The sequence below is a fragment of the Myxocyprinus asiaticus genome, chromosome 44, assembly GCF_019703515.2.
Source record: "Myxocyprinus asiaticus isolate MX2 ecotype Aquarium Trade chromosome 44, UBuf_Myxa_2, whole genome shotgun sequence".
Lineage (NCBI taxonomy): Eukaryota > Metazoa > Chordata > Actinopteri > Cypriniformes > Catostomidae > Myxocyprinus > Myxocyprinus asiaticus.
Window position 1 is genome coordinate 33737286 of NC_059387.1, and position 20416 is coordinate 33757701.

Here is a 20416-nt window from a genome sequence, read left to right on the forward strand (position 1 = left end):
AATTTGTCACGTCGCAAGACTATTATTAAGTAAAACACTAGTTGCGGGATAAACACTAGTTATTTCTCATAATTTCCATATACATTTTAACATAAAACCGCATCAACAAGTAATTTATTTTGCTTGAAGGCACTTCTCGGCATGGTGGATCTGGGTCAGGTGTATTTTGAGCCGATTAAAGATAAGCACGGTAATGCAGTGTTGGTGTTGATGAGAGACATGAGCTCGTGTGCGTCGCTGGAAGGCATTCGCTGGATTCCCGTCAGTAAATTCCAGCTGCAGCGCAGGTCTTCCTCATCTTCATCAGAAGAACCCACCGCACTGGAGACCCTGCTCACAACACTACACGTGAGTGCATTCAGTTATCAAACGGTGAAACTTGCGAAAGTCACATGCAATATTGACTCTACCCTTAAATCAAACCCTAATCTTGGTAGCAGATAATTCAAATCTTAGGAGAGTTTTTAATTTGGCTAGAATTTCACGGTTTAGAATGATTGGACCTAAATTATATACTTGAAGTCCCCCTAATATTTTAAGTAATAACTTTCGGAAGTCTCTGCACTTCATTTTTCTTTTTGTTTTATTTCAGTGAAGCTTCATTACATTTACTGTTCATTTCCTATATTATTATATATTTTATTGGTATTTATATCCTAATCAAAGGTTGCACTACAAAAAATCATATCTGTCACTCTGATGTACTGAGCTGTAAAGTTTTCATCATGGTCTGTTTTTATCCATCATTTTTGTTTTCATTTCCCTGATCATTTTAGAAACATTTGTCATTCCATTTGTATATGTACATTTGATATACTGTATATTAGGACTGTTAATCAATTAAAATTGGAAATAGAATTAATTACACGATATGCCGATTATTTAATCGCATATACAAATATTTGCTGAGAAAATCCCTCAAAAAACAAAAATTCAATATGTTATATACACTATATTGCCAAAAGTATTCGCTCACCCATCCAAATAATTGAATTCAAGTGTTCCAATCACTTCCATGGCCACAGGTGTATAAAATGAAGCACCTAGGCATGCAGACTGCTTCTACAAACATTTGTGAAAGAATGGGCCGCTCTCAGGAGCTCAGTGAATTCCAGCACGGTACTGTGATAGGATGCCACCTGTGCAACAAGTCCAGTCGTGAAATTTCCTCGCTACTAAATATTCCACAGTCAACTGTCAGTGGTATTATAACAAAGTGGAAGCGATTGGGAATGACAGCAACTCGTAACCACGTAAAATGACAGAGCGGGGTCAGCGAATGCTGAGGCGCATACTGTGCAGAAGTCGCCAACTTTCTGCAGAGTCAATCGCTACAGACCTCCAAAGTTCATGTGGCCTTCAGATTAGCTCAAGAACAGTGCGTAGAGAGCTTCATGGAATGGGTTTCCATGGCCGAGCAGCTGCATCCAAGCCATACATCACCAAGTGCAATGCAAAGCGTCGGATGCAGTGGTGTAAAGCACACCGCCACTGGACTCTAGAGCAGTGGAGACGCGTTCTCTGGAGTGACGAATCACGCTTCTCCATCTGGCAATCTGATGGACTAGTCTGGGTTTGGCGGTTGCCAGGAGAACGGTACTTGTCTGACTGCATTGTGCCAACTGTGAAGTTTGGTGGAGGGGGATTATGGTGTGGGGTTGTTTTTCAGGAGCTGGGCTTGGCCCCTTAGTTCCAGTGAAAGGAACTCTGAATGCTTCAGCATATCAAGAGATTTTGGACAATTCCATGCTCCCAACTTTGTGGGAACAGTTTGGGGATGGCCCCTTCCTGTTCCAACATGACTGCGCACCAGTGCACAAAGCAAGGTCCATAAAGACATGGATGAGCGAGTTTGGTGTGGAAGAACTTGACTGGCCTGCACAGAGTCCTGACCTCAACCCGACAGAGCACCTTTGGGATGAATTAGAGCGAAGACTGCGAGCCAGGCCTTCTCGTCCAACATCAGTGTCTGACCTCACAAATGCGCTTCTGGAAGAATGATCAAAAATTCCCATAAACACACTCCTAAACCTTGTGGAAAGCCTTCCCAGAAGAGTTGAAGCTGTTATAGCTGCAAAGGGTGGGCCGACGTCATATTAAACCCTATGGATTAAGAATGGGATGTCACTTAAGTTTATATGCATCTAAAGGCAGATGAGCGAATACTTTTGGCAATATAGTGTATATTGGTTACATTTGTATAAATCGTTACACTGGCGGCCAAAAGTTTGGAATAATGTACAGATTTTTGCTGTTTTGGAAGAAAATTGGTACTTTAATTCACCAAAGTGGCATTCAACTGATCACAAAGTATAGTCAGGACATTACTGATGTAAAAAACAGCACCATCACTATTTGAAAAAAGTCATTTTTGATCAAATCTAGACAGCAGCCATCACTCCAACACCTTATCCTTGAGTAATCATGATAAATTGATCATTTGGTACTAGAAAATCACTTGCCATTATATCAAACACAGCTGAGAGATATTTGGTTCATTAAATGATCATTAACGTTGTCTTTGTGTTTGTTTTTGAGTTGCCACAGTATGCAATAGACTGGCATGTCTTAAGGTCAATATTAGTTCAAAAATGGCAAAAAAGAAACAGCTTTCTCTAGAAACTCATCAGTCAATCATTGTTTTGAGGAATGAAGGCTCATACAATGCTTTGAAAGATTTCATATAAAAGTGTACACTACAGTCTTCAAAGACAAAGGACAACTGGCTCTAACAAGGACAGAAAGAGATGTGGAAGACCAGATGTACAACTAAACAAGAGGATAAGTACATCAGAGTCTCTAGTTTGAGAAATAGACGCCTCACATGTCCTCAGCTGACAGCTTCATTGAATTCTACCCGCTCAACACCAGTTTCATGTACAACAGTAAAGAGAAGACTCAGGGGTGCAGGCCTTATGGGAAGAATTGCAAAGAAAAAGCCACTTTTGAAACAGAAAAACAAAAAGAAAAGGTTCGAGTGGGCAAAGAAACACAGACATTGGACAACAGATCATTGGAAAAGAGTGTTCTGGATCTTAACCCCATTGAGCTTTTGTGGGATCAGCTAGACTGTAAGGTGCGTGAGAAGTGCCCGACAAGACAGACACATCTATGGCAAGTGCTACAGGAAGTGTGGGGTGAAATGTCACCTGAGTATCTGGACAAACTGACAGCTAGAATAACAAGGATCTGCAAAGCTGTCATTGCTGCACGTGGAGGATTTTTTCATGAGAACTCTTTGAAGTAGTTTAAGTGAAATTGTAATAGTAAATTTTCACGTTATTAATGTCCTGACTATACATTGTGATCAGTTGAATGCCACTTTGGTGAATAAAAGTACCAATTTCTTTCCATAAGAGCAAAATCTGTACATTATTCCAAACTTTTGGCCACCAGTGTATATTTAAATTATTATAATATGTATTAAATATATTATACTTTAGATAATTAAAATGCATTTCATTATTGTGGCAGACAACTAAAGGACTGACACTTTGACTCAACTGGTTAATGCCTGAAAATCGGTAGAAAAACGATTAGTGGGCCGTGGGTAGCTTAAACGTATCTCTTTCTTTTCCCTTGAGTGCTGTGTCTGTGGAGATTGTGGGCGTATAACAGTAGCATTGTCCAGTTGATGATTTATTCTGAATGTTGTAAACAATTCATCCACCATTGATTGTGTGTTTGAAAGCAGCTCTCGCCCGCAGAACATCAGACCCACTGTGAAAATTATGTTTTGTCTGAGCTGCTCACATTTTCCCTGTGGTAACACAGCGGGTGCTATTAATTTCAAATTTGCATAGTATTTCATAGCTACCTTTGCTCTGGTGAATTCAGTGAACCTGCAGACAGTGAACAACGACTGCATTATAGACTTTTAAAGATTAACATTTAAAATAAAACTTAAACCATCATTGGGATAAAATCTATAAAAACCCCATATGCACGACAACTGCAGACACTTTATACAGTAAGTAGTGAATGGGATGATATGGTTCTCACACGATTCAGTTCGATATTCAATATGAGGTTCACGATTCAGTCTAATCTCGATTCTATATAATCACACTTAAATGACCAAGTATGACAGAATCTTTAATGTTTAAGCAAATAGAGGGCTATAGTCAGGCTTATCAGTTGCAGAACAAGCAATAATGTATCACTGATATTTAATAATATGTTTGTCATCATTATTATAATGACATCTATTTTTTTGAAATATAAAAATATATGAGCTGAAATTAGGTGTCATTGTATGAAATAATGTGCACAATTTGTAAGAAATAACATTGAGTTAACATTCATTTGTGTAATAAGCGCTATAACGGTACTGTCACTTTAAGAGCTTCACATGCATTTCACAGACTCGCACAGAGAGAAGCCTCTCGTTTATTTTTTTAATCGCATCTGTGATATGCGTTATTAAAATTAATATTTCTTTTTACTTTTATATCTAACTATAAAGAACAGAAAGGATATTAAAAGACACATTATTCAATGAAAGCAGAGTGCGTGAATGTCATCTTTGATGGACACACATTACACGGAAGAAATGGTCTGTTTACAGCCTTCAGTTTATTGCTACTATACTAAAGGTTTTGAATCCAAACGTTATCATAAAGTTAGATGGTGGCGTTGTGTCAAAGCGAAGATTTCAATGAACGAGTCGTTCTATTGGGTCAGTTCATTTGAATCAGCCGTACCTACCAAAGAAAGAATCGATCTGCGGGAATGAGTCCGACTAGCTCTTACAAGGAGAGTGAGCGGCGCCTCTTCACTCTATTCAGACATTTTTCTACTCAAGGGATATGTAAAAAAAAATGCATTTAAACATTCGCTGTTAGTCTTTGATCTCGAGTCCAAGTCAAGTCTCAAGTCAATTGTTTACGAGTCCGAGTCGAGTCGCGAGTCATTTGTTTTGCGACTTAAGTGCGATTTGAGTGTGAGTTGCAGACTCGAGTTTCCATCTCTGGTGTGTGTGGTAAAGTGGTTCCACAGCTCAACCACATGGCTCCAGAGTCAGTCTCACAGTCACATAGTTTAGAAATGATAAACGTGGGTCAATGTCAGGCCATTGCAGTTCTTCATACCTCTGTGTATGTTTTTGCCCATTTTTCATTCCATATCTTTCAAGGTCTTCAGACCGCACAAAACGCTCCATACGTTGTACATCTAAATTGCTGTTCAGTTTGTAGTCCTAAAACATGAAAGGGAATTGGCATTTTCGATCCAAGGGTTCTCTCTGAAATTTCCATTGGGTTTTTAGAATAGCTGTTTTTGATTTATGTGTACAATCTCTACAATCTACAATCATACCTCAGTCATGAATTTTGAAGTTTTTTTTAAAAACGTACATTGCGAACAAGATGCTAAATAAAGGCCATTTTTGCATTTTGACAATTTCCTTGACAATAAAATTTCTATTTTTAAGGCAAAATAGCCTTAATCATTACTGTGATTAATCTGGACATTTTATTAAATTTTTATTAAAATAAATACAGTGATTTTTAATATTAAAATCAGCAAAAAATTTAAGGCAGTACAACTTTTTTATGTTAGAAATACATACATTGTAAAAAATCATTTTCTTCTTGTTTTCCAGTGAAAATATCTATACATTTCTTTTCTTTTTTTATCCCCTTTTATCCCCAATTTGGAATGCCCAATTCCCAATGCGCTCTAAGTCCTCATGGTGGCGTAGTGACTCGCCTCAATCTGGGTGGCGGAGTGCGAATCTCAGTTGCCTCCGCGTCTGAGACCGTCAATCCGCGCATCTTATCACGTGGCTTGTTGAGCGCATTACCGCGGAGATATAGCGTGTGTGGAGGCTTCACGTTATTCTCTGCGGCATCCATGCACAACTCACCACGCGCCCCACCGAGAGCGAGAACCACATTATAGTGACCACGAGGAGGTTACCCCATGTGACTCTACCCTCCCTAGCAACCGGGCCAATTTGGTTGCTTAGGAGACCTGACTGGAGTCACTCAAAACGCCCTGGATTCGAACTCGCGACTCCAGGTGTGGTAGTCAGGGTCAATTCTCACTGAGCTAACCAGGCCCCCTATAAATGTTTTTTTAAAACAATATACATTCATTTGAGAAATAACAACATGTATTTTGTATTGTTTTCAGAGAAATCTAACTAAATTAAGTAACCTTTATGCTTATAACAAGAAAAAGCTATTTGCCAATAGGGGAAGAAAAAAAAAAGCTTGATTCAAAAGGAAAACAAATTTTTTTTTCTTCCACATTGGCAAATAATCTTGTCTTGTTTTCAGCATACACCGCACCAAATTTTCTTCGATTTCTTTGAAAACAAGACTTAATATCTTTTCATTCTGCTTCTTAAGTAATCTTTTCTTGTTTTAAGGATGTTGAGACAAAAATACTAAATAATTTTTTGCAGGGTGTTGCTAATATGCAACAATTAATATTGAGTAACTTAGGCCACATCCACACCAATCCAAAAAGCTAATTGTTTAAAACGCTGCATTTCGGTGGAGGGAAAAAGTCATTTTAGTGTGGTGGAAAGGCGTAAACATAGAGAAAGTATTGCGTTTTCAGACTAAAACGTAATAGTGTGGACATAGCCTAGGACACAGTTGAATTGTAGTTTTTAATTTATTTTTAGTCAGTTACGGACAGATATTTTGTCTAATTTTCCTCCTACTAATGAAAATATTTCCAAATAAAACCAAAGCAAACTATCTGTTGTATGAAAATATGTTTTTCGCTTTACGTTTTTGAGAATTTGGTGGAAAAGTGTGTTTAACACTGTTCGGATAATCATTTTTATTTATGTATTTTTGTTAATAAAAATGGTTTCCTTAATCTGAGCAGCACATGGCTTGATGACATTTTCTAAACTTGCCACCTGAACACACACACAAAACGTTTTGACTAGATGGAGTCTAGGTGGTTTTATCAAATAATCCCCCGTTCATACTGTTCGGGTCAAATTTGACCCACCATAGGAAATGAATGGCTGAGACTGTAACAGAGCAATTGTTTTTAATTTTGTCAATAAAAATCAATAAATTAGACACAATGGAGAACACACGTGTGTGCACACACACACCCACACACACTTCAAGATCGGATAAAAGTCTTAGTCTGACGCCACTGTGAGAAAGTTTACACTTAGGTGTGGGAGCTGAACACCATGGTCAGGTTTGACCGTAAGCATATTGTGGCATCATTGCAAAATCTCACAACACAAGTGGTTTAAAAAAAGTTTACAAATAATTACCTACAATAAAGTCTAAATATATATCTAATACATTGCATAACTTGTGATAATATGTAGAAATTACAACATTGTAACAACATTGGCTTCTATAGATCAGCACTGAAGCCATCTACTGGCCATAGTTGTCATTTCAGGTAATTGTTATTTATATTCCAGCAGATGTCACCAGAGACCCCCAGTGACATAGTGTATTTTGATGTTTTGACAATCTGTCAGTTTACTGAAATGAAGGTTTTTCATTGAAGTGACGATAACATAATATGTGCTTATTTTATATGAACATTGAATGAGGTAATTGAGTAATTTAGAGATAAATAAGGAAACATAATATCATAAAATCCCAAAAGAAATGCATAACTTTGGTGTTTTTACTTTATTAAATATAGTGTTATTACATTTCTTTAAAATAAAAATTGGGGGTTCCCCATTTGATGTTTTGGGTAAAATTTGTTTCATGAGACCTGCCCAATGCGTCTCTGTGCAGGAGAAACAGTCCTATCACTGGCGCAGCAGGAAGTGTTTGTCCGCCGGTCTGTATCTGGGTTACCTGAAGTTGTACACCTCAGTAGACCAGATCAGAGTGCTGGTGTCACAAAAACATCCAAATGTGCTGTGTCACACCAAAATACGAGACAACGGCCACGTCTCCAGGTATGACAGTGATTGGGTGTGTGTTATGCACGTGTCTGTGTTTACAGTATATGTGTGTAGTAATTTTGTGTTGTTTGTTGTGTAGAGAGGAATGGCAGTGGCTGCAATCCTTGACTTCGCTCGAGGATAGCGTGCAGGTGTGCGCCGATGCCCAAAGCGCTCCGCATCGCCTCCTACTGGACCTACGAAATGCTGCCAAAGATTTGCTCGGCTACATCAACATTCCTAACAACCAGGTTTGTGCAGTTACTAAAGTACATTTGTATGGTGACATTTTTATTTTTAAGCCTAATTTTTCTCTGTTTCTTCATATATTAGGCGCAGGATTTCCGTGTTTATGTAAAGGAGGTAGTAGAGTTGGGTGAGGGTGTGTCCTTTCTGTTGCTCCTCCCTCCATGTGAGGAGGTGTGTTCACCCCCCGGTCAAAACCACCTGTGCTCGCTGCGCTCGGGATTCTTCACTCTACCACTGCAGATCTTTGAGTTGGGTAAGCAGGCGTGGACATTCACAGTAAACACATTCACCTTGTTATTAGACACATTCATAAAATTAAGTGACTTTCTAGAAGGTCCACAGTGCTTAAAGTGCTTGAAGTTGAAGAAACACCTTTAAATAGTTCAGTACATATAATTTGAAACCAAACAACCTTGTTTGTTGTGAAAAGTTTTCCTTGAACGGTGTGCTTGTAATATCTTACTTAAAAAAGAAATGCCACTTGGTTTTGATATTTTATTATATTACATTTCTAAGTGTGGCTTTGTTGTCCAAATACATTTTGGGGCCACTGAATGTTCCCTCTCGGTCAATAACATACAGTATAGTTTCCTCTTTCAGTTTGCGAAGAGCTGTGCACTCTTATTCAGTCTCTTTCTCTTCCCCTGTAGTTCATTTTGAGTCATACTGCCCTAGTTTCATTGCTCTGTATTGCCGTGTATCCGCTCTGTTGGGTCTGGAGTCTCTGATGTCCCAGCAGTCTCTGCGGGAAGCGTTCTCTGAGTCGGAGCTCATCGCTGCCAAACACAAACATCAGCAGACTGAAGAGTATTTGCAGGTATTTCTGTCCTCTGTGCAATTCAACATTGGCAGCCCGTCACCCACAGCTCAGTTTTCATAGGTGTAACTTATGAAGAGCAATAAAAGATAGAACAAACTGTACAACTGCAGGAATTTACAGTATCATCTTTAATAGAAGTTGAAGGCTCAAGCAGAACTGAATATCAGCCATTGGGATCATAATTACAGTGCTATATATACAGTATATAGATATTAGAGCTGTCGAAATTAACACGTTAATGCATGCGATTAACTAAAAAAAAAATTAACACATCAGTTTTTCCTAATCGCGATTAACACATTTACGGATCTGACATTAGATTCTGACATTTCATTCAGCTCTGTGTTAGTTCTGAATAATGGTTGTAATAAGGTGGAACCTATGCAATGTGTCCGGGGTCATTACACTGACACACACCACAAACACAGTGTCAATGATCAAGTGATGAGGAAAGGACCTCTTATCTGTATTTTTTGTACAAAAAAAACCTAGACGTGACCTGTGAAAAGCTGCATTCACATGACTTGCTGGAGTGAAGCATCAGCGTTTCCCCGGCACCGTGTTGCGCTTCTGTCTTCCTGGACATTTTGGATTAAGTATCACTTACGTGCGCAGTGCCAGCGCTGAAAACTAAGCAAGATGTTCTCTGCAAGCGCTTTTCATGTAAAGTTCAATACAGCGCAAATCATGTTAATGCCACTTTACGATTGCTGTAACAAATTGGATAGACACGATTAATATTGTGGAGGATGAGAGTTACAGAGATTTAATGCTCATTGCAATTAAATCTGAACCTATGGGGACTAGTTCTTTCATTTAGTCAACCTCCCACTTAGACCTCGAAAAACTTTGTTTTCGAGTTACTTGAATTGTTGCCATTTTAGTGCATGTATGTCTTTACATTGTAGAATACTTTGTTTGGAAAATTTAAATAAAATATTATTGTTACATCTTGTTTTGCTTTACTTTCTACAAAGGAACTAAATGCATTTTGACAGGAAAAGTATATATAGAGTCAAATTTAAGCACTTTCAAAATCTGTGATTAATCGCGATTAGCTGTGAAAAATTATGCGATTAATTGCGATTAGCTATGAAAAATTATGCGATTAATTGCGATTAAATATTTTAATCGTTTGACACACATACATATATATATATATATATATATATATATATATATATATATATATATATATATATATATAAACATAATTGCGTTTAATCACAATTAACTACAAAAAATTATGCGATTAATTGCGATTAGCTATGAAAAATTATGCGATTAATTGCGATTAGCTATGAAAAATTATGCGATTAATTGCGATTAAATATTTTAATCGTTTGACACACATATATATATATATATATATATATATATATAAACATAATTGCGTTTAATCACAATTAACTACAAAAAATTATGCGATTAATTGCGATTAGCTATGAAAAATTATGCGATTAATTGCGATGAAATATTTTAATCGTTTGACATATATATATATATATATATATATATATATATATATATATATATATATATATATATATATAAACACAATTGCGTTTAATCGCGATTAACTACAAACAAATTATGTGATTAATCACGATTAGCTATGAAAAATTATGCAATTAATTGCAATTAAATATTTTAATCGTTGATATATATATATAAGAATTTTGTGGTGGTCTTGAATTAAAAAAAAATTATGCAAATTTAAGACTTCTTATTGTGTATGTGGATGTTCCTTCAACTTTGGGAAACATTTTATAAATTGATAGAACTAATTTTCACACAACAAATATTGAAATGGTTTCTGTTTATTTCACTTTGTTTAGATGACCTTAGTTTTAAATATGGAATCATTTGTGTTTTTAGAATGCTTTTTCATAGTTTAATATTGAAAGTCTTGGTCTGGGACATGGCTAAAACAATAAAACAGTAAAAATACATAAAATGCATTTGAAAATTACCAAAATAAAAGATGAAGGCATTTTGAAAAATCACCGATATATAAAATATATTATTACGTTTATTATTAATATATTATTAATGTAATTTTTTGTGGTGGTTTTGAAGAATATTTTACACAACAGTACTAGAGTATGTAAATCTAAGACTTCAAGTATATTTATAGAACAGAATTAGTTTAGTAATTGAAAATGCATCATTAATTATTGATACATTAAAAAGTTATTTAATAATAGATTTGTATTTTTCCATCTTTAATAGTTCAGAGCGATGAATCACTCACATCATAGTGCAGCTTTAGTTCTCACGTGTTTGTGTGTTTTCTGTCTCTCTGTAGCATATGGAGGACCTGTGGCGTGATGCCAGGTGGATGGTAGAAGTTCTGCAGTCTGCTCGATACAAACAGCAGAGCTCTGGAGTGAGTCTGGGCTGGATTATAGACTTCTCCAAAGAGAGTTTTCCAGAAAAAACAGCTTCCACCTCCTCACAACTCGACTATTTGCCCTCTCCAACCCCTTCACCAGAAACTACACGAAAACTCAACGGTGAGAGTGCTAATCTGCTTGACCACTAACAACAGTTCATTGAGAGCTGCATGAAGATAATTTTTTTGTGTTCTGGGAAAAATTAACAGCATGCAGGTTTGGAACAACAAGTGGGAATAGGGCTGAATGTCATATCAAACCGCAAAGGCTGCGATTTAATTAAATAAATAAATAGTCTGCAGGCTCGCTGTATGTGCGCAGCTCTATTCTCTGTAGTGTAGTACACATACTTAAAGCATGCATGAGCTGAGCACAGTATATTTACAGTGCTCTCGATTCACTAATGGGTCCTTTGCGTAATTCCAGATATGCTTGGCCGCGCTAAAAGTTACTATCCAAATCTAAAGTAACCTCACAACTCAGGGTTTTTGTGGACAGAAGAGTGGATGAGAGCATTTCTCTGCATTACAAGGCCATTGCCAACTCAGTCACAAACAGAAATGTGTTCCTTCAGTGTTTCGCCAAATAAAAGCTCCCAACAAATTAAAGGCTTAAGGGTTTAACCAGACCGCATAGCAATGTCGACAAACACATCCAACATCCTACTGCAAAAATGGGTGTATAAAAGAGTGTAAATGGGTAGAATACAGACAAAAGAATCATAGGCATATCTTACATTGGGCAGATGTGTGAATGGCTTTCGTGGCAGATGGCACATGAATGGGAATATACTGTATATAACATTTTTGGATGAATTATCCCTTTAAGAAGTCTCCCTTTCTACCATTCTCTGTCTCACTTTACAAGATCCCCACGGTCCGTCTGATGAAGATGATACATCTGAGGTCTTCCTCACCACTGACAGTGAGTATACCTCCAGTGTTTCCCAAAGCACCAGAGAACTGGACCTTCTCCCACCCTCCCCGACCAGCTTCCGATCCGTACCGTCCACCCACCCTTCCTCCTCATCACAGTCGTCACCCCGCTCCTCCCAGTACCAGCCCGACGTCCTGCAGACCGGAGGAGGAAATGTTATCGGTGTGAGCAGACGGGAGAACACGGGACTGAACGTGTTCGATAGTGACTTCATCCTTCCGAGTCGTCAGATTGAACTTTTACGAGTCACAGAGAAGAAAACAGCGCTGTGTGTTCGCACGAGTAGCCTGGAATACCCGGCCCCTGTCCCAATGCCAGCCACACCCACCAGCTCCGCCTCCCATAAAGGCTGGGCACGCCCTTCCTCATTCGATCTGTGCTTTTCCACCCACGAGCCCCGCCCTACGCCTGTCCGCACCCTATCAGAGGACAGCGGTGTGCAGCGACTCTCCGCCCACTCAAATGGTTCGCCTCTGAGAACGTGCCACACCACGCTGAGGGTTTACCCACAATACCGGACTGGGTTACCCAAAGACACCAGTGTAAAAGTGAGTGTTTGCACAGCAAAAACATGCTCTTAATTAGTATTTCTGTCTTGTTTTCCAGTAAAAATATCTAAACATTCTCAAAGCAAGACAGATTTACTTGAGAAGAAAATGATGTAAGATATTAAGGCTTGTTTCCGGGATGCACTACAAAAAACAACGTCTTGTATTCTAGTAAAAATGTCCAAACTTTCTTAAAACAAGATGAATTTGCTCGAGAAGCAAAATGATGCAGGGTCCGAAATTAACAGGGGTTCGGACAAAAATGGCATAGAAAATGACAAAAAAATACCTCCGAAATTCAAAATGTGGATGTGTACAAAAAAAAGAAAAAAAAAAAAGTAAAATTTACGTATTTCAACTTCTTAACAAAATTCCATCAAATTGAAATGAGTAATCTTTAATAAAATGAAATCTAAAAAATAACAAAGTATTTTATGTTTTATTAAATTATTTTGTTAAACATTACACAGTTCAATTTGATGGAATTTTGTAATGAAATGGTTTCAACCTTGAAAATAGGTTAATTTTTGATTTTTATTTTGAGTGTTTCATTTGTAGCATCTGATATATTCCTTCATATTCTAATCTAGGCCAAGATACATTACATATATTATTGCATAAAATATATAATTACATTAATTTATTTTAAATTAATTTATGAAAATAAATTGCTCAAATGTAAGTGTTTGACATAATTTTTATATGATTAAAAAAACATAAGCCCTCAATGCTAAAAAAAAAAAAAAAAAAAAAAAAAAAAAAGCCCCTGAAAACAAATGCCCCTTCATGGTAAAGTTAATTTCTGACTTTTCTGATTTTTTGGTTTAATGACATAAGATATTAAGTCTTGTTTCCAGAAAAATCTATGTTTAGTTTATGAATAAACTAAACTAATTTCCAATGTTGTAAAAAAAAAAAGAAAAATAAATTTGCCAGAAAACTCTTAAAGACATACATAAAATATATTATATTATTTTGCTTCTTTTATACTGGAAAACGAGACAAAAAAAAAACAAACAAACAAAAAAAAAATATATATATATATATATATATATATATATATATTATTTATTTTATTTTATTTTATTTTATTTTATTTTTTTGTCATTACAAATCAGTACTTTTATATTGTTTGCCAGTATAAAATTCTAAACCTCCTTAAATCAAGATCTATTTACTTGAGAAGCAAAGTGACATAAGATATTAAAGGAATATTTGACCCAAAAAAATTACAGTTCTGTCATAATTTGTCGTTACACGTCATTCCAAACCCATATGACTTTCTTTGTTATGCGGAACACAAAAGGAAACGTTTGAATGAAAATTCCGGTCCATATTTTAAATTCAATGGCAGTGGCACTCACATAAAATTTAAAAAAGGTCCCAAAAGTATCATAAAAGTACATCGTCCATTATATTCCAAGTCTTCTGAAGGCATATGATTTTTTTTTGGTAAGAAACAACTTGAAATGTTCAGTGAAAATCTTGACATCCGTTGCACACTCGTGAGCGCAATGAAAAGACGGGCCAGAATATTCTTCCAGTTTTTCCACATAAGAACGAAAGTTGTATGGGATCGGAACGACTTGAGGGGTAAGTAAATTATGATAGAATTTTTATTTTTTTAAAGTTTCGTTTTCAGAGAAATCTAACAAAATTTAGTTAGGTTTATGCTTAACACAAGACAAAACTATTTGCCATATAGGGTATGAAACATACTCATAATTCAAAGGAAAAATAAGTTAAATTTTCTCAATTCAGTTGAGAATGGCGAACAACCAAGCGCTTCGTCACTTTGGACAAAAGCGCCTGCTAAACGATTACTTGCTCGCCCTGCTGACTTTATGTACATGTGTTTGTCTGTTTTTATAGCTACGTGCGACTACAGAGACGACAGCTAAAGAGATGGTTCGTTTAGTAGTGCAGGAGATCAACGCTGTTTGTTGCCACCTGCAGAAAGCCGTCCAGCAGTGCACATGTGCGCCGGAACCATGCGGCTACCCGTCGTGTATGTCCGAGGTGTGTGTGTACAAAACCGAGCAGCTGGAGCACTTCGGGCTCGTTCTGTTGGTGGAGGGGAGAGAGAAATGGCTTCAAGATGATTTCTGTCCGCTCACACTACAGAATCCCTGGACACGTGGGAAACTGTGCGTCCGCTTCAAAGAGTACTCGCCACTCGCGCTGCAGTACAGCCGAGCCACTACTGTTTGACACAAATGCACAGTTACAATCACTGAAACTAACACTCGTGTACATAGACGCACTCTTACACACTGGCTAAGTGCATCAACTACTGATTTTCGGTGTTTTCCTTGTTGTTTAGTTTTGATGTCACTTCACAAGGTCTTACCATAGGTTGACTAGAACTGTACGGGTGTACTGTACTAAGTATGGATGTGCTTTGATTATCACCGCTTTCAACTGCACCACACAAGCTTTGACTCTTAAAGGGATAGTTCACCTTAAAATGAAAATTCTGAGGCTAATGTTCTGCCTAACATTTCCTTTTGTGTTCCAGGACACTGAAAAAAGTTTGGAGCGCAACGGAATGGAACAAAACGCAGGTGTCTTGAGTTGTAAAAATTGTCAACTTGACACGTCATCTTAAAAATGCGATGCTGAAAAAATGGGATGAAACAAAACACAGGCGTCTCCAATTTTGAACTTGAACTGTATTCAAATTGACACGCCATCTAAAAATGGCACTAATGAACGAGACACTGAAAACGTTAGATGGAGCTCAACAGAATGGAAAACAAAGTTGATCCGTTTTCAGTTTTACACGTCATCTTATAAACGCAACGTTAATGCATGGGACCAAATTTATGCAGAGCGCAACAAAACAGAATAAAACATAAGTGTCTTGAATCTTTAAACTTACTGTTGTCAACTTGACATGTCGTCTTAACACGGTGCTAATGCGAGGGATGCTGAAAAAAACACGTCATCTTAAAATCGCAACATTAATGCATGGGAATGAAGTTATGTGGAGCGCAACAAAATACAATAAAACTTAAGTGTCTTGAATCTTACATTTAAACTGTTGCCTACATGACATGCCGTCTCAAAACGTGGCGCTAATGCATGGGATAGTGGAAAAAGTAACGGAGTGCAACGGAATAAAACAAAACACAAATGTCTCGTATTTTTAAAAGTTGAACTGTTTTCAAGTTGATAAAGTATCTTAAAAATGTGACACTAATGCGCGGGACACTGAGAAAAGTTTGATGGGGCGCAACGGAAAGAAACCAAACGCAGGTGTCTCGACAAGTTTTTAAAAAGTTTAACTTTTTCTAACTTGAAACGGGGTATATTGCTCGGGGCAACAGAATGGAACAAAACACAGGTGTCACCAATTCTAAACTTGAACTGTTTTCAGTTTGACACGCCATCTAAAAATGTAGTGAAACAAAACGCAGGTGTCTTGCATTGATAAAAATGAAACCTTTTTAACTTGATAAATTGTCTCAAAAATGCGACGCTAATGCATGAGATAAAAGTTAAAGGGAGCACAATGGAATAGAATAAACACAAGTGTCTCGAAGTTTTAATTTAAACTGTTGTCAACTTGACACGGCATCTTAAAAATGCAACGCCAATGCGTGGGATGCTGAGAAAGTTACACGGAGCACCACGGAAAGGAACAAAACACAGATGTCACCAATTTTACATTTGAACTGTTTACAATTTACAAGCCCTCTAAAAATGGCACTGAAAACGTTATACAGAGCGCAACAGAATGAAAATATAATGCAGGTGTCACAAGACTCAATTTTTAAAAGTTCGACTGTTATTTGACACGGCATCTTAAAAACGCGACGCTAATGTGCGGGTCACTGAAAAAAATGTTTTTCATTTGTAACTTCTGATATATTCCTTCATATTCTAATCTAGGCCAAGTTACATTACATATATTATTGCATAAAAGATATAATTACTTTATGTAAATTTCTTTTGTATTAATTTATGATAAGAAATTGATCAAATTTAAGTACTTGAAAGTTCGATTGGAATGTAACAAAACGCAGGTTTCTCAAGACTCTTTATTTTATGGGGTCTGGGTAGCTCAGCAAGTATAGATGCTGACTACCACCCCTGGAGTCATGAGTTCGAATCCAGGGTGTGCTGAGTTACTCCAGCAACCAAATCCAGGTCTCCTAAGCAACCAAATTGGCCCAGTTGCTAGGGAGGGTAGAGTCACATGGGGTAATGTCCTCGTGGTCGCTATAAAGTGGTTCTCGCTCTTGGTGGGGTGCGTGGTGAGTTGTGCGTGGATGCCGCGGAGAATAGCGTGAAGCCTCCACACGCGCTAGGTCTCCGTGGTAACGCGCTCAACAAGCCACAAGATAAAATGCGTGGATTGACGGTCTCAGATGCGGAGGCGATTGAGGATTGAGGCGAGTCACTACGCCACCACGAGGACTTGGAGCGCATTGGGAATTGGGCATTCCAGTTGCACTGTTTTCAACTTAACAAACGATATTGCAAGGGATACCTAAAAAAAGTTACACGGACCACAACGGAATGGAACAAAACACAGGTGTCTCCAACTATAAACATGAACTGATTTCAGATTGACACAGCTGTTCAAAACGGCACGCTAATACATGAGACAGTGAAAAAGTTAGACGGAGCTCAACAGAGTGGAATTAAACCGCTGTCACGAGACTACTTTTATAAAAGTTGAACCGTTTTCAATATGACACGGCACCTTTAAAACGCAGCGCTAATGTGCGGTTCACTGAAGAAAAATGTTAGACGGAGCAAAATGAAACAACACAGAGCTATTGTTGAACTATTTTCAAATTAATACGCCATCTTCAGGACGCTGAAAAATTATTTCACAATGGAAACCAATTAAAAGCAGCGCAGACGGACACAAGAACAATGCCTTTGTGAACGGCCCCTTAAATTGCTACTTTTAATGTATAGCCCTAAATCGGTTGTAGAATGTGGTTGTCACACCTGTACATAACTAAACTGTGTGTGCAGAACACGATTGTTCAAGAGAACTGTATTTAGCTGTAGTGCTTGTTGCCATGGATAACATTAGAACGAAAACACATAAAAGCACATTCTTGCTTGAAAACACATTCTCGGTAACCTGTCACTTTAATAAGTCTATCTGAATAATTGTAATGTACCAGAAGGTGTAAATTCATTAACAAAAGCTCTTCCAGGGGTGTTCACAAGTGAAACGTTTACAGATGGTGGTTTGATATCACCAAACAAACATTATGTCCTGATCGATACTGCGGTTACGTGCACTGCAGTGTCCATTCTTCCTCAGGATACTGTTCTACCCTTCCATCAAATTTCCATACAGTAACACCAGCCAAAAGAAACATGGACTTGTCCAAACTGTGAAGGAATCTTTGGGATACTCTTGACACCGTGTCCTAACCAGGTGCAACGCCACAGTTTTTCTGTCCACACTGGAAGTGAAGCAAAGTGTGAAGCGAAGTCACGACCAATCGGATTATCCTTGATAATCTCGGTCGTGTCAAAAACTCTTAATAACATGGAAGAGAATCTTGTTTTTGTCGTGTCTGATTGGGACTGAGGTTTGAGATACTGTCATGCCACAAGGTAAATATACTGAATTACTGAACTATCATGTATTTCTATAACAGATGCACTTGAGAATAAAACTACACTGAAAATACAAGAAGAACAGTAGCTATATCCAAATGAAAAAGTGTCGTTTTTGATCATATACTGAATGTAAAGGAACGAACAGACACGACGATCAAACAACTCTTGTAGAAGAAAATAAAGCAAGTTGTTTCTGCAGGGCTGGACTTCAGTTTTGTGGTTTCGCAGACGGACTATTCTGGTTTCTAAAGACTTCATTTGTTAACTGAGAGCGAGCCGTTTGATCTTGTTACAGTGCTGTGGAGTTTATTATCAATATTGTGTTTACTGTCAATATTTCACAACTGACTGACGGAAACACACACACTATTGTAAAGTAAACGTTTGCTGAACTGTTTGGTGCAATAATATATTACACTGTTGAAGAAAAGTATTCTTCCTAACACACTCATGTATGGAGTCACGTACAAATACACACTCAGAAGATGATACACAACCTTTGTGATGTGTGATTTGGCATGATTGAAGATGTAAGAATTGTGTTCTGATGTGTGCGTGTGTGCGCATGATCCTTGCATGAGCTCATAGTCTTATGCATGTCCATTTGATGAAAGCATAGTTTTGAGCAGCTGCTGTCTGTGTTTGTGTGTGTGTGTGTGTGTGTGTGTGTGTGTGTGTGTGTGTGTGTGTGTGTGTGTGTGTGTGTGTGTGTGTGATTGTAGTTTCTACTTGTGTTAATATGAGCGTTTCATTTTCAGCAGCAGCATCTGTTGTCTAATACAGATTCTCTTCTTCGCGGTGAGATTCTCCATGCATCTGATCATGCCGATTTTGTGCTTTTTTGATGAGAGACATGCAGATGCTTGCTGGAATTGGGCAGGTATTAAACAACAGCAAGTGTTATTTAAAGGTGAAGTGTGTAATTTCTGCAGCACCAAACAGATTTGCAAAAACAATGACTTTTCCAGACTGGTTTCCTGAACTCCGTTAGTCCACTAACGCTGCAGAAATTACACACTAAACCAATATTCAAATTTAAGAGACATAAGCAAAGAGTGTTCAAAGAAAATATACTGTAAATTAATATATAACAATAAATAAATGTATATCTATATAGGGGGAACTGGGGCTAGTTGTCACATGCAGAAGTTGTCTCAAAGGTTACAATAAGATTTCTTTTGTTTTTAGTTTTTTTGTTTTTAGTTTTTTTGTTTAGTTTTTTTTTTCTGTATGTCACACATAGTTCAAAACCCTCTTAAATTAAAAGTGAGAATTCATAAAAAGTATTTGAAAGACAGTTTTCACTGTTATCATATTTGAGTTATAGCTGTTGGGTAAACAACGAACATAATCAAAACACACTGCCATACATTCAGGCAAGGGTCAACTATATTATGAAGGCAGATTTTTTTAAATAGGTTTAAATGTGCTCTTAGGACAAAGGTATTTTTCATGAAAGTCAGGTCAGGAGGGTTGTTATGTGTTTTAAATGTCACAAATTGAAACAATTTATCAATTTCAATATTTGTTTACCAGAAGCATTTTTATGCATGTTAACTTTTCTATTTTTGTTGTGTAATGATAGACAGATAGACAGATACAGACAGACAGATAGATAGATAGATAGACAGATACAGACAGACAGATAGATAGATAGATAGACAGATACAGACAGACAGATAGATAGATAGATAGACAGATACAGACAGACAGATAGATAGAAAGATAGATAGATACAGACAAACAGATAGATAGATAGATAGATAGATGATAGATAGACAGGCAGACAAACAGATAGATAGACAGACAGAGAGAGAGATGATAGATAGACAGGCAGACAAACAGATAGATAGATAGACAGGCAGACAAACAAATAGATAGATGATAGATAGACAGATAGATAAAGAGATAAAGAGAGATGGATAGATAAAGAGATAGACAGATAGATAGATAGACAGGCAGACAAACAGATAGATAGATAGAC

The 20416-nt window shown here is 37.3% G+C and overlaps 1 protein-coding gene across 4 annotated transcripts in view; it reads left to right on the forward strand.

Annotated features, from left to right (window-relative positions):
• LOC127434581 (ankyrin repeat and fibronectin type-III domain-containing protein 1) overlaps positions 1-20060 on the forward strand; it is a 124181-nt gene extending 104121 nt beyond the window's left edge. For all 4 annotated transcript variants that reach the window (XM_051687405.1, XM_051687406.1, XM_051687408.1 and 1 more), the window contains 8 exons: positions 130-348; positions 7737-7903; positions 7989-8139; positions 8222-8390; positions 8788-8954; positions 11266-11473; positions 12221-12837; positions 14710-20060. In XM_051687405.1, coding sequence (XP_051543365.1) covers positions 130-348; positions 7737-7903; positions 7989-8139; positions 8222-8390; positions 8788-8954; positions 11266-11473; positions 12221-12837; positions 14710-15048 — 2037 coding nt within the window. In that variant the 3' untranslated portion in view covers positions 15049-20060. The remainder of the gene's footprint in view (positions 1-129; positions 349-7736; positions 7904-7988; positions 8140-8221; positions 8391-8787; positions 8955-11265; positions 11474-12220; positions 12838-14709) is intronic.
• Positions 20061-20416: the final 356 nt, after the last annotated feature.